Below are 22,826 nucleotides of genomic sequence, written 5' to 3' on the forward strand. Positions count from 1 at the left end.
AATTATGCATTCTTTCTCAGATTACTTTGAAACACAGATTTTCACAAAAATCTTTGTGCAAAATGCTAAACAGTAGTAATCTAGCTCTTCTGTCTTGGAGGAAAAATGTCTGGTTTGTGTTGTTGGGTTTTTTTGTGTGGGTGGAGTTGTTTCAGTTAGAGTTTGTTTGTTTTTTGTTTTTTTTAAACTAATAGATTGCTCAGGCAAGGTTTTCAGTAAAAAAAATAAAGTTAAATGGTAAAAGTCCTTTAACTGTCCAACCAGTCTAACATCCTTAATAGACAAGGTAAAGACTCTAAATGGGGATGGGAGTAGAGTAGGTAAAATGTATTAATTTGAGTTCTGAATAACTATAGTTTAAGCAAACCATAGATTTTTGTTCTTTGAAGTTCAAGGAAGGCACAGCTGTGGATCTTAGTCAGACTGGGAGGGTGGTCTTTTTGAGTGCACGTCTGTTAGGGAATCTTACAGTTATTAGACCAGTTAATGCTTAGATGCAATGTCTGGATGCCACCAACCTGAGAAAAGACCAAAAAGGCAAAATGAGTTCAGGCTATTTCCAGCTTCTAAGGAACATTCAAAAGTCAACAAGATGGTATTAGGACAGTCTGGATGTGCAACCCAGAAGGCAGAAACAAATACACTTTGAAAAGCAATCAGCTGATGAGGTGTTAATACAGCAACAAGTGTGTTCATATCAATGGATCATGAAGTAAAGGAATAGATAGTGGCGTTACTGCAAAGAAGCAAATTTTATTTCACTCTTGGTACTTATTGGGCGAGCTGAACTTAAGATTTGTTAAGAAATTGCTCTGATTCCGTTGGTCCTACTAGAGAATTAGATCCAGTTTAGAGCTCCATACTTAATGTTGCGATGGGGAACATCCAGATTAAAATGATGTGGCTATAAGGCACGGATGAAGGCCTTTGCATCTACTGTGGGAAAGTGAACATAAGTGAAAAGTAAAAGAGGTAAGAAGATGGTGTATATGTTGAACTATATAGTATTGCACTAAGATTCTGAAGATCCATAATGAAAAATGAAGGAAAGAGAGATGATAAATTTGAAGAAAATTAGAGTGAAATTATATTTCACTCATTCCAGCGCTAATAGCAATGGTTAGTTACCTGAGAATATTTTGAGGATTTTTGTAGAACAGGTTAAACACTTTGCTTAATTGTGGTCTGGATGTTGCTGACTGTATGGGGGTTTGTTTGTGTTTATTTTCCTTTGTTGTTTTTGGTTTTTTGTTTGTTGTTGTTTTGCTTTGGGTTTTTGTGTTGTGTTTTGTTGGGGTTTTTTGTTTGCTTGTTTGTGTTTTCCAAGGGAAATCATCAGGTGATACCTTTAGTTGTTCTCCAGCCCTCATCTTTGAAGTTTGGATTCCCAAACTGAGAGCTTTGCTGTTGCTGCAAGAGCAAAAATAGATGTCAGAAAACAATTTAATCATTAAAACAGTGGTTATTTCATACTTCAATGCTACACCTTGTCTTGGTGGCCATTTGCATGTGAAGTGACAGGTGATTTGTAAATTGTTGCTAAAACCTTTAAATCACAGACGAATAGAATCATAAAATCTTAGAATGTCTGGAGTTGGAAGGGACCCACAAGGGTCATCAGGTCAAGCTCCTGTCCCTGCATGTGACAACCCACAGTTCACACCATGTGTCTGAGGGCATTGTCCAGTCTCTTCTTGAACACTGTCGGGCTTGGAGCTGTGAGTGCCACCTTCTGGGGGAAGAACCTTTTCCTAATGTCCAACCTAAACCTCCCCTGGCACATCTTCCTGCCATTCCCTTAGGTTCTATCAGTGGTCGCCAGAGAGAAGAGATCAGCATCTGCCGCTCCTTCTCCTCTTGTGAGGAAGCTGTAGCCGCCATGAGGTCTTCCCTCAGTCTCCTCTTCTCCAGGCCGAACAAACCAAGTGACTTTAGCTGCTCCTCATACGATTTCCCCTCCAAACCCTTCACCAACTTTGTGGCTCTAATAGTTGAAACCTACTACAGTTTATATAGGGCTGCCAATTATGAGGCTTATAGACCATGTCACTGAAGTGGTTGTTTTTAACACTGAATCCTTAATAGTAATCTCTGCATCAGAAAAATAGTTTGAAATCTTAGAGCTAAACAAACATTTTCTAAATGGATCTGGGAAAATTAGGAAATAAAATAAAAGCTTCAGGGCACCAACCAGCTTTATTTTCTATTGAGTGTGATAGAAGTTCAGTTAAGCTGGAAAGCTGTCACCTGTATTTTCCCCTGTGTACTTGTCTTTCAGGCACACACCAAAGGATGACACAGCACACTGTGGGTTGTGTAAGTCTACTAATCTGTGTTGCCTTGCTGAGTAATACTTTTTTACATGTGCACTTCCTTTAGGGAATAATTCTGCAATGAGGAGCTTTCCAGATATTGTAAGATGTATTTTCAGCTTCTGGCTAAAGGGCATCATGAGAGAAAGTAATCATGCTGGCTACATTTGTGTACTTACTTATAGGTACTGTAATGCAGTAACTTGAATTGTTTCGTTTTTAGTGTTGTTATAGTAGTTGTGTAACACAATGGAAGGAATGCAGTATTACTGGAGCCTTTCACTTTTTAGACAGTTGCTATGTGTTTAGAAGCTGCAGATGTTTCATGTGGATTTGCATGGTGTAAATGAAATGGCTGAAGAAGTTGTTAATAGTGATTACCTGGTAGCTGTTGTTTCTTTAAATAAAGCCAGGATGTAAATCCATGCAGTGAATAAGATGTCAGTCTCTTGGGAATGAGCACCAGCTTCCCAAGCAGTGCACAAAATATGCGTTTGTCATATAATAATGACAGTGGACCTGCTTGTCCTTTTAGAAAATTGAAGAGAATTTGTTAACCTTCAAGGATCAGTTAAAGACAGTCCAGCAGTCCAGTTGTAGTGAGTTGCTATTTGAGATTCTTTTCCTCCTTAACTAAATATGTCTCTTTTTGGCCACTGCATGCTAGAATACTGAAACTTAAACCTTTAATAGATATAGCAGGTAGTAATGGATATAAGGGTGGGGAAAAAAAAAAAGTTGAGATCATTATATACAAGATTCTTTCTTGTTGTGTTTTGTTTGTTTGTTTTTGAGCTTAGAAAGTATTCAGCTGTCAGAATTTTAATTCATATCCATACAAGAGGTAATCTTCCATACTTGTGAAGTCCAATTGCCATGGGAAAATGAATACTTTTTAACCAGAGCTCAGTTTTGAGTTACCTTCACATATATGGTGTCCTGTCCTTCATATCTAACTGACATTCCAGAATTTCCAAAATTTCTTTACTGTGATACACAGTTTGAATGGCAATCTAATACAGCCTTTATTGTTTTGTCTTCTGACACTTGTTGGTTTGTTTTGTTTTGTTTTTTCCCGCCACTGTAAAGACCATGTAATGGCTTTCTGGATTCATTTAGGCCTAAATGCTCTCCAGTCTTGTAAAATTTGTTGGAAATAGTAGTTCTTTTCCAGTTGTTCAGCTGTGCTTAGAAGGAGAGCAGAGATGTGTGAGGTAGCCTAAAGATGAACAGGTAGTATTGTGCAGGAAGTAAAAACAGCCAACATGACACTGCTTATGCTCTGTTTATTAAGTGAAACAGCTGAAGCGTAGGCTGTATCAGTTATACTCCTGCTTGCAAACATGCACACAGTTACAATTAATAGAAACCCATGCCAATTACCACTCAGATCAGTCAGCATGGTGTGGCCTAGAGGAACTGCAACACTTGCTCCAGCCAGTGTCAGGCTCTGGGCAGTGGCTCAACACCAACAGATGATGGTTCCATCTCAGATGCTCAGTGTCCACATGGCTTTGGGTGTCCATGTATCAGCGTTCTCCCCTGACCACTCTTACTGGCCAGGGTATCATCAGATTTTGGCACAGCTTGCCTGTCACATCTTTCAACAGTAATATAACCATACAGCTTTCCAGCAATTTCAAGTTTTGTTCTTGTGTCGCTTGTTGATGTGTGGCCTCTACTGAGGCTTGCTGCAGTCAGTTCTGTGCCTCCTGGCTCACTGGACTCAGTTCTTCAACCCTTGCTTGGGGAAGGTTGTGCTGCTGCTGCTGACAGGTAGCTAACTGCTCTGTGACATTTACTACATGGACAAGATGGAAAAATATTTCACCGCAGAACACTGAGATTTTAATGGTGTTCATTTTCTTCCCAGCTGTTCTGTGTGATGGTGCTTGGCAGTTTGACCCCACATGTGGATTTCTAGGATATAGGCAAGAACAAGTGCAGCTAACAGAAGCAGCCAATGGATGTAGCATTTTGTGCTATAGTTCGTGCAGAAGGAGCCAGCAGCTCTGCTCAGAACATCATGCATGTCCTTGGCAATGGTGGTGATGCACACCAGGGTACGGTCCCCAGCTACTGCTGTACTTACTATTCCTGTAACATCAGAGGTCTCAACCCACAGGGAGCTCCAGAAGGAGTATACGGCACTGCAGGGAATGCCTGTGGCCTCTTGCCAAGGCTGGAGCAGCAGGAGATGATTTCCTTGCCCATGGGAGGTGTGCAGTTATTAAGGATCTGTGTCAGCAAGTGAAGGAGCTGCAGGAGGAGGTTAGCGGTCTGCACAGCATCGGAGACAATGAGAAGAGATTGATCAGATCTTTTCCAACACTCTCCAGCTTCCAGAGTCCAAACTACCAACTGTACTGAAGGGAGAAGGGTCAGGCAGAGACTGTGCCTGTCTGTTTGGGAAGTGAAAACTCCCATGATGATGAAGGTTGGAAGATAATGGCTGCTGGTACTAGGAAGAAAGTTTCTGCTCCACCTGAAGATTTGCAGCTACAGAATAGGTTCACTGACCTCACAGCTGAAGAGGAACTGGGAGCTATCAAATAAGGCATCTGTGCCACCCAAGTCTGAGCTACAGAGGAGCACCAAAAAGAAGAGGCGAGTGAAAGTAATGCGAGACTCCCTTCTGCAGGGAACAGAGGCCCCTGTCTGGCAGCCTGACTCATTCTCTGTGGAAGTTTGCTGCTTGCTGGGAGCTCGAATTTGGGATGGTGAGGAAAGACTGACAAAGCTTGTCTAGCCCTCAGACTGTTGCTCCCTGATGCTCCTCCATGTGAGCACCAGCGATACTGCCAGGGGTGACCTGGAAAGTCTCAAGCACGACTACATGGCTTGAGAGACAATGGCCAAGGGCATGGGATGGTTTTCTTCTCAATCTTGCTTGTGTGAGGGTAGATGGATCCTGCAGGTCAACAACTGTTTATTGTCCTGATGTTGGCAACAGGGTTTTGGTTTCTACTACCATAAGACTATCTCTCTAAGGATGAAGAATCTCTGTTCATCTAAGTGGGACAAAAGTGTCTTTGCCAGCAGGCTGCATAACCTGGTAAGAATAGCTTTAGGTTAAGAAGGATGGGAGAGAGAAAAGAGGTAGACTGTGTTGGCAAGCAGAGGATCTGCTATGGTGTGAACAAAAGGGACACTGTAATCAACAAAACAGGGCTGAACTGGGGTTGCTCTAAGTGTACACACACAAATCAGCATGCCTGCAGGACAGCATTAATGTGGAAGGTTCTCATTGCCTTTCTAGGAAGTCACCATGACCAAGTTCTTCTATGAAGTACATTTATGGTGTGCTTGTATTGTACAAGGAAGGCTGAGAGAGGTGGGATTGGTTACTCTGGATGAAGGAATGCTTAGGATGGATCTTGCTTTCATACAAATATAAATATCTGATGTGAGGGAGCAAAGAAAACAGAATGAGACTTTTCTTCATGATATCCAGTAACAGAACAAGAGGTTATGTGCACAAGTTGAAACACAAGAAATTCCATTTAAACATAAGAAACACTGGAACAGGTTGCCCAGAGAGATTGTGGTCTCTCCATCCTCAGAGGTTCTCAAAACCTCACTGGGCATGACCGTGAGCAACTCATGCTGATTGAACCTGCTTTGAACAGAGGAGTTGGACTAGGTGATCTCCAACCTCAACAATCCTGTGATTCGAAGAACTTCATGTAGAATTATGAGAGTCAGCCCAACTGAAAGAAGTGTCGACTCAGCATTATATACATGTAGCTCTGGAAGAGCAACTCAGAATCCTGTTGGTGGTGAAGATGTTCTTGTTTCTGGCTTTGCAATAATCAGAAACTCTTGACTACTTCCTTTGAAAAATATTGTTTGTTCATACAGAATCAGAACAAGAACAGATTTTAGATGCTTTAGGCCAAAATGCATATGTTAGCTAAAAGGAAAAAAAAAAATTGAGGGTCTAAGAACCACCAGTGAGTAATGCCAGTATGCTAGAGAATCTGATTTTTGACCTTGTCTTGTTTTCAATGCTAGCTCTAAGTCAATTTAGTGGCAGGAAAATAAAATCTAAAACTGTTGAACTCTCTAGAACTCGGAGTTCTGTATTTTGTTACATAGACCGTAGAAATACTTTCAGAAGTTGATGTAAAGTTTTGTTGAGTGATGTTGCACACATGCAAGCCATGGATAGATCAAGTGCTTACTAATTATACTTTGATTTTGCTGTATATTTTACTGAATGTCTTTTTGACTTGAATATCTGTAAACCTCCTTATTGAAACTGTTGCAAAATGTGGTTAGCTCTTCATCTTCACTATAATAGTGGGACAATACAACTTTGTTTAAGCTGACTATTAACCTTCAAGTTGTCCTTCTCACTTGTCAATGTTGCAGATAGGCTGTTACATGATACACCTAGATTCCAAAGTTAGGCAGGCGCAAACTCAGTATAACCAGTCTATTAAGCAGTACTGTAATAAAGAATAATTTTGTAGAAGTATACCTCTGTATTTAGGTTGTCTGCTGACTTTCACTGTGTTTTCCCTCCTTCTTTTCCATAGAATGTGTATGTAAACATAAACCGCATCATGTCAGTAGCAAATCGCCTGGTCGAGTCTGGCCATTATGCTTCACAGCAGATAAAACAGATTGCAAGTCAGTTGGAGCAAGAATGGAAGGCGTTTGCTGCAGCCTTGGATGAACGTAGCACATTGCTGGATATGTCCTCCATCTTCCATCAGAAAGCTGAACAGGTTAGTGACTGGGGAGGGCACCAACAAAACTTTCCATGCTTGAATAGTGAGTTGCATTTGAGTGCTTTTGATTTAGACAGAAGTACAAGAGAGTGAGTGAGAAGGTTGACAAGAAAGCCAGAGCATTAATTTCTGCTGATTTTTGGCTGATACTCAAACAAAAACTTGTTCTCCTCAGGACAGCCCGTTGCCCTTATATTGTCCACAAAATGTCTTGCCCATACCAATGCAAGATAAAACTTGGCTAAATTAGCTATATGAATCCAAATGAAGTGGACGTAATGCTTAACTACGTGAAGTTTTGAAGGAAAAAAAATAGTATATTCGGTACTGATATAGTGGCTTTCCTACATCCAGAAATCACCGCTTGTTCTGTTGTCCTCACCATTCCACCACAGTCAGTCATTGAGTGTCAAGATTTAATTCGTAGTAATGGCTTACAGAAAACTTATACTTGAACCGGCCTGAAAGTTGAGAAGTTAATTAACTGTCTTCTGAATCTGAAATTGTGGTGGGAGATGTTTACTTAGTATCTCGTAAGAGATTCCTTCTACATTAAAAGAAAAAATTAGCTCTAGGCCTATACCAATTATTTTAATTGAGTCATTAACCATGTGTAACTGCCAGAGAAGAGGTATATGTAGGGGAAATAGGAATAGATATCCCCAAGTTAATAGTCTTGTTGGTGAATAATGTTTTTCCCTCAAGGGAATTCAGTTCTGAAGGAGTTACTATGTGTGTGCTGTTGAGTCACCAATTGATGTTACAGACTGTCTGCTCTGCACATCTCTAGTGAATCTGGAGAGCAGAGGTTCTTGGATGCTGATGGCTCACTGAAGTTCTGGTGTGCTGCATGGCTGCTGTAGATACTTTTATTTCCATTTGCCTTGCTAAATAGGATCCAAGAAAAAGTCTCACGTCTGATATAACTTTAATTTGGAATAAATGAAGGAACCACTTGGGAGTTGATAACTGCAGAAACTGAGGCAGCATACTTTATTTTAAGAAGCTTTTTTCCTGATTTCTGCTACACAGATATTCAACTTCATAAATGTCCAGAAATTAGAAATGTGAACATATAAAGATGTAAATACAAGTTGTTTTTCAGTAATGTTAGTGGTGACATTGGTTTAACTGTCCTTAGACAGACTAAGGTAAAATATATAAACTAATGCTAATATAATAAGTATTTTAGCAGGTTTTACCGAAAAGCCACATAAAAAGGAGACAAAGAAAGTCAGCAACTAGCTTGAAGCATTTGATAGACACTGTGGTACCTTATCAGTATTGATGTTTTTCTAAGTGCTTGAGTTTTTCATGTTTACATTTAAGCATTGTCAGCTATACATGTAGAGGAGAGATGGGACATGAACAGTTAGGTGTAGGTATTGACTCAAATGCCATCCTTTTTCATAAGCAAATGAAGTAAATTTTGTGTGTGTGTGCAGGGCAACTGTGGTAAGGGTTAGTGTTACCTTCAGTACTAACTGTAAGTGTAAACAGGAGGAAAGATAAGAATGAGAGAAAATAGTGCAGCATCTGTTGGGATTAATTTACTTTTTAATTGCTCCTTCTGTGGTTTTCATTTTATGATTAACTGTAATAAATTGTCATAGTTGCTTTGTAAGATACCTGCCTATGATACAGTAGCTGTTTCACTAACGGTGGACAGTAAGTTGAAAGAGGGTTTGGAATGAGAGCAATGACCACTTTAGGGACTGGTGATGTTTGACCTACATAAAAAGATGATTAAAAATAAGCAGCCAAAGAAACAACAGACCCTTCTTGAATGCATGTGTTTGTTTGCAAATGGCAGATCAATGTCGCTGCCCACTGTCAGGCACCGTGAGGACTGCACCTAGCAGCCAGTGCCTGCTGACTGGTGCAAGAGCTGTAACTTTGTGGTCCCACATGGAGCCTCTTTTAATGTTTAAAGCTTAATGTGAGAGATTTTTAAAATTGTGTTCTGATCAAATTAGTATTAAATAAGTGTTGTAGAGTTAGGTACTTTATCACCCTTCCTCTGAGCTTTCAAACAATAATGGAGTGCCAGAAATGGTCTGTGGATTATTTTTTCCTCAAATGATGACATGTGCTCCCGGAATTAAGATATATATGATGAGAGTAATAGCTTGGTCTCTTAAAACTTCGGAGACTTGAACTTGACATGAATAGAGGATAAATTTAGTTTACAGAGACTACATATGCTTGGCTGTACTAAGTTTAACAGCTATAAAAACTAGAAAAACAGATTCTTTTTTTTCCTCTTTCCTTTCCTAGCATAATGAGGGTATAAAATTCATGCCCCCTAGCTGTCAAAAATAAGTTGACAGAACTTCTGCTGTGCATACAGCTATGATGGCAATTTCTTGTCTGTCAAGACAGCTCCAGCTTCAGAGATAACTTAAATTGTCTGCAGAAGAGATTCTCAAGAAGAGAATTGTCTGCAGAAGAGTATCCTCAATTTCCTCTGAAAGGCTTGATTGAGTAGCTATGCTGACATAGCTGTGTGCTCAAAGTTCAGTGTTAGTCCTAGGAGACCCCCACTTAAGTTGTAAATCCCTTACATGCTTGCTGCTGTAGGAGCTTGCCAAATGGATTTAGTGCTTCTCGGTGTGTAGAAGTTAGTGCTTTGGGGACTGAGGTGTGAATTTGCTGTCCTCTAACACTGCTTTGCCTCCTTGATGATCTCTTTCCAACAAAAGATATTAATAATTATGGAATGTTTCAGTGAACAGTGCACCATTAATTCTTTGCATGCGTGTGCCCGTGCACACATGTGCAAAGTAACTTGTTTTTCTCTGAAGATTTCATAAAGGTGAACTGATACCTCATGATGCTATGAGTATCTGCACAGGGAGTTAATGGGTAAGTACTGAGGGTCTGGACTTGAAGGCTGTAGCATGTTTTACCTCCTTGTGTAGACAAGACCTTAATTGGCTTTCATGTATCTGAAATGGTAGGTGCAGGGTGAAGTAAACTTTTTCTTATCTGAATACTCAAGAAAAGGAGAAGGAGTAAACTTGAAGTATCAGTATTGCAAACAGTTTAATTGGTTCTGAAGGCTGACAACATAGAACTAAGCCTGCCTGTCTGTGAATGGCTTAGAATGGTCTATGTGACTAACAGTACAAGCATAATCAAACTTGAATATTTGCTTCTATTCTGATAGAAGCTTCATTTTGGTTCAATTCAGAGAAAAATGCACTAAAAATTTTACCTTGAAAAAAATATTTTCAGTGGCTGTCACACAGATACCAGTCCTTTTGTATATTGCCAGCGTGAGTGTACTTATTGATAGAACCCCAAATCAAGCAGAATGTTGGTTTTTTTTCTGCAGTACATGAGCAATGTGGACTCATGGTGTAAAGCTTGTGGTGAGGTGGAGCTTCCCTCAGAACTGCAAGATTTAGAAGATGCTATCCATCACCATCAAGGGATATATGAGCATATTACCTTGGCTTACTCTGAGGTAAGTGTCTTGTTTGTTTTCTTAGGTTGCTGACTTGATATAATGGTGTAATGTTAAGTTTGGACCATGAACTGGCATTGCTTGTTGCACCGTGTGTTAGCTGGAAACTCAAGTGTCAGGCTTTTTTTAGTTTAGTATACTGGACTTTGCTACTGTTGTTCAAAAGTCAGGTGTTAAGTCTTCCCCTTAATCTTCTGAAATAAATTTAAAAGGCAAGATGGAAACGTGTGTGGTACAAACTTAGTTCTGCCAACCTTAAAGACACTTAAATGAGCCAGCATGCCTCTGTAGTTGGCATTGTAAGATTTGCGTATCCTGTGCTGCTGCTCTAATCCTGGATTCTGCACACAATAAAATAATAATATTTCTTAGTATTTCTAATAGTTGAATTTACAACTTCAGACAAAATACTTATTCTGAAGGTGGCCTAGAAAGCAATGACTACAGTACATATAATTTTTCTTCAAATTTAGAGCTCTCTCATGTGTTAGATGGCTGAAGTAAGAAATCAAATGAGTATTGACTTCACCATTAGCTAACAGATATTTTCTGTATTTCCCATTGAGTTTTTCTTGCTTTCTTTTTCCAGGGTTGTTCTCATCACAGGGTAAAACTATTTTTTTCTGTTAAATCATACTGATGTTTTTCCAGTTTAAATGCAGCAGTTTCTATTCTCACAAAAGTTGCATGAAATTATACATTTGATTAACTCATGGTAAAAAATGATGGGTGGACACAGGATAGCTTAGGTCACAGCTTGCACCTTCTTTTAAAAGGAGGTCCTGTGGGATTGAATTAATGATCGTGAATTATACATTACATTAAAGACTGAACTACGTTTTGATGAAGCAGCTCTATTATGTGCAACTGCATCATTGAATCATAGAATAGCTTGGGTTGGAAGGAACCAGAATATCATTTAATTCCAAGCCCGCTGCCATGGACAGGGACACCTTCCACTAGACCAGGTTGCTCAAAGCTTCATCCAACCTCGCCTTGAACATTTCTCAGGATGGGGCACCTACAGCTTCTCTAGGCAGCATGTTCCAGTCTCACCACCCTCACAGTAAATAATTTCTTCCTTGTATCTAATCTAAATGTACTCTCTTTTAGTTTAAGCAGTTACTCCTTGACCTATCACTACATGCCCTTGTATAAAGTCCCATTCCAGCTTGCTTGTAGGCCACCTATAGGTACTTGATGGCTGCAATAAAGTCTCCCTAGAGCCTCTTCCAGGCTAAACAGCTCCAACTCTCTCAGCCTGTATTCACAGGAGAGGTGTTCAAGCCCCCTGATCATCATCCTGGCCCTCTTCTGGACTTGCTCCAACAGGTCCCTGGTCCCTTTTATGTTGGCCTCAGAGCTGGACACAGTACTCCAGGTGGGATCTCACAAAAGTAGAGTGGAGGGTGAAAATCACCTCCTTTGACCTGCTGGTCACGCTTCTTTTGGTGCAGCCCATGATGTGGTTGACTTTCTAGGCTGCAAGTGCACATTGCTGGGTTATCCCCAAATCCTTCTCCTCAGGACTGCTCTCAATCCATTCCTCACTAAGTCTGGTCACATTTCATTTAGCAATGAAGGAGGGTAAGATTAGTGCTGATGATCAGTCTCATTGTTAGTATATCAAAACAGGGTGTTTTGAATACCTGCTATCTTAGGGCCTGTATAAACTTTGTTACCATGAGTCAGATGTCCAGAGTTCACATGAGTTGTTGTTCTTTTGTGTAAAATACACACTGATATCCCCATTCCCAATATATGCCACCTTGCTATGTCAACTGATCTAATGACATACTGAAGCACACCTTTGGTAATAAAAATTGTGATCGTACTAAACACACCTGTTTTAACTCATTCTTGACAGCATGTTTTGTAGGAAGGCTTCATTTCTTCATTATAACCTCTCTTCATTGGGAGGATCCCTTTGTAAAATAAGGGACAGAGACGTAGCCCATTTGTAGTAGATTTATGTGACGAGAGGCAATCTGGGGTGTGTGCTCCATGAGAGTGCAGCAAGGCATAGGGAGGCTAAGGCCATCTAGAATAGTGATTATAAAGCACTGAAGTGAAAATGTGGGAATTTTTTTTTTCTGTCACAGATGTGAATGGACTAGGGCCTGCTGTTAAGTGTAAATAAGTACTATGGATTGCCATGCTAAATACTGTTTGCTTCCTGGTGATGCATAATGAAAGTAGACTAGATGGGTAGATTATAGGGTTGTTCTGGCAAATACCTTGAAGATTTATTTAAGATTTCAAAGCTGTAGCTTTTTACTTTGGGATAGCTAGAGATTTTACTAAAATCTTTATTGGTACTACCAAACCAATGCAACAAAAAACAACACACCAAACAAAATACATACACAGGGAACCCCCAAATAAACAAACAAAACCCAAACCACAAGATTAGGTGCCTTTTTTTTTTTTTTTTTAACATCTGGTCATTACTTTTCCCCATCTGGTAAAGCAATACCATTGTCTTTAGCAGTCAGAATTGGTGCAGAAATAGTAGTTGTATGTGTGTGTACAAGTCACGTTTCTGCTCTGTACTGAAGGTTTTGTTTTGCCTTATATAAACACACATTCCATTTTGAAGATTGATGGAGTTGTCTTTCTGTGTAAAGCTATTACAGAACTATTGCTTATCATTATTAGATGTATGACTTCTGTTATAGCACGGATCTTCTTTCATTTTGTGATGAATGAACAGTGAGGGGAGAGAGAGAGGAACACTGTGGAAATTACAACACTTTATCATTCATTTTAGATTACAACGTCTTGACAACATGACTTGGTTGCAAAGTAGAAGACAGTAATTTAAAGAGAGTAAATGCTTTTAAGACTAGACAGTCAGATTTTACTGAGGATAATTACTGTATATTACTAGAAAAGTAAGTTACTAGCTTACAAGCTTAGGTGACTGGTATGCTTGAAAACCCAAGAGCCATGCATTAAATGAAGTTATGTATATATAAATGAAGTTAGATATCTTACTGAAATCTTAAGGTAGTCATACACTGTGAAGGAAGAAGACTTTACTGTGTTAACTCCAAAGAGGAAAGCTAATAAACTAATCAGAACAAGGGGCTGTCACATGTAAACAAATAATTACAAAATAATTTTCATATCTGTTTGACTACTGAATATCAACTATAAAATGTGCCTAGATTTAATGAAAAATGTTGAAAATAGCCACTGGGGGAAGGCCTTGACAAATTTTCTGTTTCTGACATGGTGTTGATTTGGTGGAATCAGACTATTGTTTACACTCCAGTCTTATGTTTTTGAATGGATTTTTCCTGCCTGTCAGATGAACTATTAGAAAAGTTATTTACAGATAGCTGAATGATACTGAATTCTAGCAGTTCTCTAAACTTCATGCAAAATAGTTAAACACGAATGAAAAATGCTTTCAACAGCCTTGGCAAGTGCTAAATGTTAATAGTGACCAGATAATACAGGGTTATTGCCTTTTAATTAGCATGTGAGGTAAATCTGAATGCTTTTGCTGTGGTTTGAATCAGAGAAGACAACAATTAGCAATGACTGATGTTTCTTGTCAGCATCAGTAGTTAAGCATGTTTTGGAAATAAGTATCTTTATGTGTTGCACGGGAAGGTTTGAAGTGATTTAATCAGGTTTAAGTTTGTCATAACAGCAGCTTGCTTTTGGCTTACCAGCAACAGTAATAATTTAGAATTTGTAAATCATGTCAGATCAAGTCATGTCCTAAGTTTATGTCTGGAGGTCTGAATGTATTCATCAAGTTCATATTAGACTATAGAAAGTAACCTCCTGGTTCACCTTTACGGCAAATGAAGAGAATTGCTCCTGAAAGGATAATTCTGGGGAAATGCTTAATTTTAGGTGCTGCTTTGACTAGAGAAAGACCTGAAGAATATTTATTCTAACTTAGACTTGAGCTTTTTTTAAAAAAAACCCAAACATAATTTTAAAGGAAAAGCACTCCTAGGGTAATAGAAAGATTGAAAGACAGGCTGTTATTTAGAAGACTGCTACTTAAAATTACCTTAAAGAGAAGGAGAATGAAAAAAAAAATTATATATATATACATATATATATATATATGTATATATTATTTTTTTTCCTATAGCAGCTGCAAGTAATCATGCCTGGAATTAAAAAAAAAAAATCATCTGCTCCCCAAGTTCTAGAACACATCTAAAATGAGAAGGGGTGGGGAATGAAATAATGGCCTAACAAGCTTTTGGCAAGAGAAGTAATTTTTTGTCCTTCCCATTGGTCAGGTGAGCCAAGATGGAAAGTCACTGCTTGACAAACTTCAGAGACCTTTGACTCCTGGGAGCTCTGATTCCCTCACCGCTTCTGCCAACTACTCGAAAGCAGTTCATCACGTTCTGGATGTCATTCATGAAGTCCTGCACCACCAGCGCCAACTGGAAAATATTTGGCAGCATCGGAAGGTCCGCTTGCACCAGCGGCTTCAGCTGTGCGTTTTTCAACAGGATGTTCAACAAGTAGGTTTGATTTCATGTTGTCTAAATGTCTTTGTCAGCCTGTGATTTGAAGCTGGTCGCATTGACAGGTGGGTTTTGATTGCTAAACCACATGTTATTTAATTCAATAATTAAATAGTTGCATGGGATTGACAGACCGCAAGTGCTGTGTGTTATCAGAGGATGTTGGCTGTTATGGGTAGATATTATATTTCTATGTTAGCTCTGCTTAATTTATTTTTTTAATTTATTTGCTTTAAGTCAGGATGAAAAAGATTTTTATTATAGACAGCTATTCTGAGCTTGTGCTGGAAGCTGACATTCACATTCTACGTAAAATTCTGGATCTGAAGTGTCAGACTTGTATGAATAACATGCAAAAAATTAACAATGTTATTTTGTAACAAATATTTAGTTTAAAATCCTCAGTGGTACTTAACTGACTTAATTGTGTTTCTTTAAAACCTGAGAGCAGTATACTGAAGGGGTATTTAAAATTTCAGGTAAGATTACTTTCTGACAATGACACTGTTCTTGAATTAATGGTTATTAGCTGCCATATTTTTATGATTATGGTGATATCCTTAAAAGTTAGTACTTAAGTACAGGCATTAATATCTCTGACATGGGTTTAGTTTAAAAAGATAAAGCTGTACAGAATTCCTTTGATGATAGGTTTTTAATAAACAAAAAATGTTTGCCTTGGGCTGCGATTGACAGGGACGTTAGTCATTTATCTCTTAATAGCTTGTAGTCTTAAATTAAACAAGACCAGTATTTGTTGATCACTTTCTTTCATTTCTGTGTAAATGTGTTCACAGATCAGGAACTTCTGAATGGGTTTTTTTGATAGCCAGTCATACATTCTGGTTAAACTAATCTTGTTTCTTCCAGATTAGTTGCACTCTAAGCTGAATTTCTTGTACTTACCTGTTTCAAGAAGATGCTGGCTGTGAGCACTTGAGACTGAAATAACTTGGTTTCCATCATCTACAGTAGTTGAAAACAGTACTGAATTCAGGCAGATGGTGGGGAAAGTGAGAAATCTTGTTAGCTTGACTTTCTTTTCTATGCAGTGTCTATCTCTGTGCAAGTCAAAGAAAACAACCTAAAAATACTTAAGCAGTAAATTAAGTGTAAAGTTATTAAAAAAATATTACTTATTTTTTTTATATAAAAAGAGACATATATTGAAAGGAGGCACTTATCCAACTTCTCAAAACTCAGATGTGACGAAGGAGCCTGAAGGGCATAAAAAATGTTAGCTGACAAAAAAAAGTAAAAGCAAGCAGAGTCAATGTTATGAATAGTCAGGAAAGGCATAGAGAACCAAAGACACTATTATGCCATTGTATAAATGCTAGAGCCTCTTCGTCAAGATTACTACCTAAATAGTAGCTAATCAGAAGGGTCCGGTGCTGGTACTTGCATGGTCCATCAGTGAAGGGCACGTGTCAAAATTGATGAGGCACCATCCACAAACGAATCACTTCTTCAACTAAAAAGGCTTCATAAGGAATTTTCAGAAACTGAAATTAACACTGTCGTTTGCTTCTCATAGAGAAAAATGTAGATCCTCTCTGCGGTAGCCTGATGCCAACAAATGCAGATTGGATCCTGGAACTTTTTCCTCTGATTTTAATTCAAGTAGGACCTACTTAGGCAAGCTAGGCCAAGTGATCTCTGGAGGTTATTTGCCAGATACATAATTCAAGTTTCAGGCCTGTGGGTCAGGCTGCAGGCAGTTTGTTTCCTGGAGAAAAGTGTTTATCAAATGCTACAGAGAGTCTTATTGTGCTGTTCCTACTCTTTGCCTTTATTATCTCTGGAGTCATAAGATGTTTGTAAGAAACTAATTTTCTGCTCCTTCCTAAGTAGTGGCTCTCAGAGTGAAGGAGTTAGTTCTGAGACTGTTTTGTTCTTTGAAGTTAGCAAATAAACCTTCCTTAGACTCAAGTCATTGTAGAGTCACCACCAAGTTCTTCAGCGAGGTGATGGGTTTTCCTTCTCTGTATGAGAGCTGCCAGCCATTGGAACTGGTGCATTTAACAGAAAACAGTCACAGGTTTGAAAACAACAAAGTAAACAGCTTTGCCTATTTTTATAACTTCCTGTATCAAGATTGTGTTATCCAAATCACGCATGTGGATTGTGAGTTTCATACAGTATGAAACGACTGGCTCAAGAAGGTTAATCCATCTCAGCTCATTATTCAGTATGTGCCTTACACTAGTGGTTGGAGACATTTCTTCCTATTTGACTCTGGTTTCTCTATATGCTTTGCAAGGCAGATCTTCCATTAAGTTACCAAGATATCGTCTTGACAGTTTGAAGCTTTGGCCTTTAGTGCTAATGCACATCTTTATCAACTACTTTAGATTTCACACTAAATCTTACGTACAGAGATGCAGCCCTGGCTTGTCGTGTTACTAATCTCTTCCCATAATACCCAGTAGTTACCACTGCCAGAGACTGGATCGTCCTATGGTTTATCCCTGTAATGGCTGTTAACATCCACGTTGGAGGCTTCTGAAATGTTGCATGTGGAACTACAGCTCTTTATGTTACTTAACTTGCAGATATTGGTATATTTTGGGTACTGCCTTATGAATCACAATGTGAATTGTGGTTAATATTCCCTTTTGTAATGCAACTTTTCATACTTACATTTCAGTGCTGTAAGACAATGATAATTCAACCTTCATACCAGACAAATTAATCTCATAGCTAGGAGCAGATGTCTTAAGGATAACAGCAAGCACATAATGGTATTTCCCTGGGATAGCCTTGTTTGGCAGATTGTAGTTATCTCCGCTTTGACAATCCATCAGAGGAGAAAAGGGATCTTGAATAATCAGGATTCTTCTTTCTTGCAAAATAAAAACAAAACAGCCTTATCAGATGATCTGATTTATCTGAGAAATGTTAGCTCTTCAATTAATAATCACTGACACCATCCAGTGTATGAAATTACTTGGGTTTGAGGTATTGGTTAAATTTATACCCAAGACAATTCTGGAATGGTTTATGCAGAGCTCCAAAGCAACTTTCTAATATACTTTTATTTTCATTTGTACATTCTTATGGACTTCTTAGTCTTCATTCAAACCTTAAAAAAATCAATTATCTAGCATGCTTTAAAAACTAGCATGAAAACCTTTTAAAATTATTGTCAGTAAAGTTAAATGTGGCTTTTTTCATGTCAAAATAAACTAAGTGGAGATCTCTTCCACTGTTTATAGTTAAATTGCATATAGTGGCAAGCAACCAAGTGCATTTTAAGTGAATCTGTAACTGTCTTTAAGCATGAGCCTGTGATTTCCTTGTCTTCCCTTGGGTGGTGTAGTTTCTCGCTGGATTAATGAAATATATCAGTTCATCAACGTGTTACATGACAGAGTTGAGTTGGAGGAGGGAATTGGCTGTGTTGAGGTTGGTTTTTTTTAATTCTGTCTCATATGCTCAGTATTGAGAAAATGTTTCTAGTGGACCTTACCAAATCAACAAAATCACTGTGGTGCTAGTTGTATACATCAAGAATTATCTGCTAATTTCTTGGAGCAAGTAGTAAGGAAAGTAGCACATGAAATATTAAAAATGGTATATAAGATGTGAATTACAGCCAATCTGAAATTTGAAATGTGAAAACCTATGGCAGTCTTAAACTGAATGGAATTCGGAATTTGACCTTAGGTAGCAGAATCATTCCAGGAGATCTAGTTCCTGGCTAGTTTGTATATTAACACAAAAAAAAGAGGATGTTTAATTAAAAAAAAAAAAAGAAAAAAAAGGTCATGTCACTAGCTGTTGTACTCATTTGTTGAAAATAGCTCTTCTAATGTGAAACATGCTAATAAAAGTATAATGTTAAGAGTTAAGAAGCTTACCAAGTGATAATATATGCCAGCCTTTCACCTAAGGAAAGGAGCTGGCTCTGATGATTCTGATATGAAGCAACAAAGTAGACTTGCAACAGCAATGTGGGGTTTTGGGCTACTAGGCCATGAAAGGTCAAAATTGTAAATAAAAGATAATGTTTCTGATAGAGTGATATTGCTCACACTCATATGGTGCAAGTTTGGGGCCTAAAAAACACTCCTGATGGCTTGCAAACCAGAGATTAGTAAAACATATATTCATTAGGTCTTACTGATCTTAGCTGTCTTCTCTGTCCATTTTGGATGAATGTGCTGCTTCTCCTTGCTTGAACTGTCTGCCTCAAAGACTCCATCTGAGTTTTTGTTGTAACAGTTACTTGTTTCGGCCTTGACTAACGAAGGGCGGGCCAAGAATGCTTATTACTTGCTCAGCATCAACATAATACTGATTTCACTGCGTGATTCCCTCGTGGCTTTCGGAGGCGGTTCCAGGGTAAAATGGTTCGTTTTGGGAGAGAGTATTTCCACATTTTAACTATCAGAAGATTAGAAATGCGGAGATGTCCATCTTCCCCTTCTGAATGCTGTGTCAGCACCAAGTAAGTGGTGGAGATCAGAAAAGGGAGTGTGTGCAAAGTAGGTGAAGGGGTGGGGGATAGGGACAGCATAATAATGTGGAGAAGATTGGTCAAAATGCAAAAGATCAGGTTATTTATTTCTGTAAGCTGCATATACAAAACACATATCTTACAGCCGTGAGCAATGAATTTGTGAAGATGATGCAATCATTCCATAGTAGTTTCTTCTATCATATATTCAGTATTAGTGCTAGAAAACAAGATCCTATATTGAGCATAAGGATGGTTCTGCTGAGACTGCAGTTATAGCTTAATTACATTGTTAAAGCAACTTGCTGTAGAGAAGGATAATATTATTCACCCTTTCACTGAAAAGTATTGAGCCTCTTAACTTTCTATGTATTACCAAACTACTAGAGTGAATTCCATGTGCTTTCAGTATTTGTAGAGGAGTTTAGTGGGTTGGTATGATGGTTTCTGTAACTCTTACCTCTCTCAGGAAAAAGAAGAAAATGCATCAGTTAAGATTGCTAAATGGCTAATATTGGTGCCAGATAAGTGTTGTCCTTTGGCTGAAGTGGTATGCAAAAGCTCTGATGAGCAAGAGCATAGCTTAACCTTGACTCTGCCTTTGCATGCTGTGAAATTCCAAAATAAAGAGTGCTTCCTCAGTTTTGTTGAGAATCAAGATGAGAAGGCTGAGCACTAACAATATTTGTAGTCATATTGATTTTACTTAAAGGCAGCAACGTTTCTCTAGTTGACTGGTTTATATCATGATCTGTGTACTGGATTTCTATGACAATTTCTTCTCTTGAGAAGTTACTGAGCATTATTTGGAGCAAAAATCACTCTCCCCGGGCTGCTTTCTGGGGCAGATTTTGTTGTTGATTTCATTTGTTAGCTTATAATTGTTAGTAGTCTCCAGAGTCCGAACTAATTCTCTCATCCAAATGTGTTGCTTTTTAGCTCTTTTTATAATGAGAAAAGCAGAGCAGTCTCCTGAAACTAGTCAAAAGCACTGGTAACAGAAACTTTACAGATAACTGAGGCCATGTTTGGGTCCTAACTTTACCCTCTCTGATCAGTGCTTTCCCTTCAATGAAGCAAATGAAAATCTACATTGACCTAAAACACAATAATATTCTTTTGGCATTACTTACTAGGAAAAACAATCATTGCATAAGTGTTTGTGATTTGAACTGGCTGTATTATGTGACGCTATGGGATTGTTTGTTATTTTGAAGATGTCCAGTAAGAGAGAGTTTGCAAACTAAAAAATATTCTAACAGTCAGGATAAATGAGAATACCGCACCAGGTGGTGGTGGTGTCATTTTGTGTACTAAAGAAAGCATGGATGTCTTGTATGGGAATAGTGTGTTGCAGGAATGGTTCCCAAGTCTGTTTGGAAGGAGAAAAAAAAATCTTTTCCTTATACTAAGTGTCAAATGCTTTCAGTATGGGAAAAGAGGGAAAAAAGGTCACCTAACTTCAGGAATCAGAGTGAAGGGCACAAGTAGTTAAGGAGAGACAAGGTACAGCTTTCTGGCAGCTATATTAAAAACTAAGCAAAATACTCAGCTAAAGAAAAAAGAATGCTGGAGATACTTATTAGGTAAAGTATTCTACACCACTACATAAATACTGTATAAAAAAGGTTAGCTGACTTAAGAAGATTACTTATATACAGCTGTCTTTAGTTCTGAACAGCATTCTTGGACCTCTTGGACCTCTGAGTATCTTCCAAAGAATTAAATACTGTATGCGTGCAAGCTAATGAATGAATTAAGATATGGCTAAGATATATTAATTTGGAGAGAGACCAGATGTTTTTGTCCATTCACTCATCAGAAACTTGGTACGTGTGCAGTAATCCTTTGTGTTAACTGGCAGAAACTAATTACATGTGCAGTTTTTACTATTTATATAGCTGTCAGTCCAGTCATTGTGGTAGAAGCTTTAATGTCCTTAAAATGTCTTTTGTTCCTCACTTTTTAAGCTATAAAACTTACAATACGCAATTATGTCTATCGGATGTTTTGAGGAGGTGCTTCTTCAGAATTGGGGCAAAATCCTTCATGTGCTCTGAATGTGGACGTTGTCATTCATCTCATAATGGTTTCAACTCAATTTTATTGTGTTAGTTAAAAATTCTGTTACTTAATCTTTCTTCTTGCCTTGATAATATGTGGTAGAAGTGATTTCTCATCTAAAATAAAACTTCACTGTGCCATTCACCAGCATTGCTGGGGAATGTGCAAACTCCATTAGTGTTACATTACAGAAAAATGTCAGCTGAAGGCATATATGGGTTACTGAGAGACCCTCACAAGGTGTCCAGGCATTTGGATGAGATTACTGTCACATTGATGAATGTGTAGAAATAAGGTTGACCTTGGTAGGCTTCAAAATAAAAATAAAATCTTATGATTTAGCTAGTTTGAGCTGGTTATTGCCTTGAATAAAGTTAATGAGCTGTAATTAATGTGCTTCAATGACAATACTGTGTTTTAGTCCAACAGTACAGTTCCTTATAAGCAGTCCCTTTACAGCTACTTAGTTTCTTGAATAGCTGTCTTTTTGTTGTAACATTCAGTATATCCACTCAGTTTTTGTGTGTCTCTCTTTTGTATCACAGGTGTTGGATTGGATTGAAAACCACGGAGAAGCTTTCCTTAGCAAACATACTGGAGTGGGAAAATCCCTGCATCGGGCTAGAGCTTTGCAGAAACGCCATGAAGACTTTGAAGAGGTTGCACAGGTAAAAACAATTGTGTGAAGGATTGTACACTTGTTATGGAAATATATGGAAAATTCCTGCTCTGGCACTGAAGGGCTGGGCAGAGGGAGCTCCACTACAAAGACATTAGTTCCAAGAATGGACTATTTTGTTTCTATTGCAAGCTTTTATTTAGTTTCTCCCTAGTGCTTCAGCTTCAATAAGAAAAACAAAAACATCCACAGTCCTACAGAGAGTGGGAGCGTTAAAGCTGCTGCTGCTATTATTATTATTATTATTTATAATTTTCAAAAGTGTGCTTTCAAATGTTGAGTCACAGAAGAATGAAACTCTCCTTTTAAAATAACTTAATTCCGTGGGATTCTAGCATGTAAACTTTTGTGCGGCCTGTTAGTGAGAATGGAGATGAATTGAAAGCTCTGCTTTCTGACTTGGAACTTGGGGAGCTCCTTAAATCACCACAATGGTCCAATGTGGGGAGCAGAAGGGGACTCCTAAGAAACCACAGGAACCAGCAAACTGGCCAACCTGTCTTTGAGTTTGTTTTTTTTTTAAAAAAAAACCACGATTGAGTTTGTGTATGTCCTCCTGTTCAGAATCACCAATACCAACACTTTTTCCATAGGAAGAC

At 38.4% G+C, this 22,826-nt stretch overlaps 1 protein-coding gene across 1 annotated transcript in view; it reads left to right on the top strand.

Annotated features, from left to right (window-relative positions):
- The window catches only part of TRIO (trio Rho guanine nucleotide exchange factor), a 255,207-nt gene that overhangs the window by 91,554 nt on the left and 140,827 nt on the right, over positions 1-22,826 (top strand). The window contains exons 7-10 of the mRNA XM_080338767.1: positions 6,854-7,045; positions 10,386-10,517; positions 14,789-15,019; positions 22,094-22,216. Of these exons, the coding sequence (XP_080194893.1) occupies positions 6,854-7,045; positions 10,386-10,517; positions 14,789-15,019; positions 22,094-22,216 (678 nt within the window). The remainder of the gene's footprint in view (positions 1-6,853; positions 7,046-10,385; positions 10,518-14,788; positions 15,020-22,093; positions 22,217-22,826) is intronic.

The sequence above is a fragment of the Nesoenas mayeri genome (genome assembly GCF_963082525.1).
Source record: "Nesoenas mayeri genome assembly, chromosome: 2".
NCBI lineage: Eukaryota > Metazoa > Chordata > Aves > Columbiformes > Columbidae > Nesoenas > Nesoenas mayeri.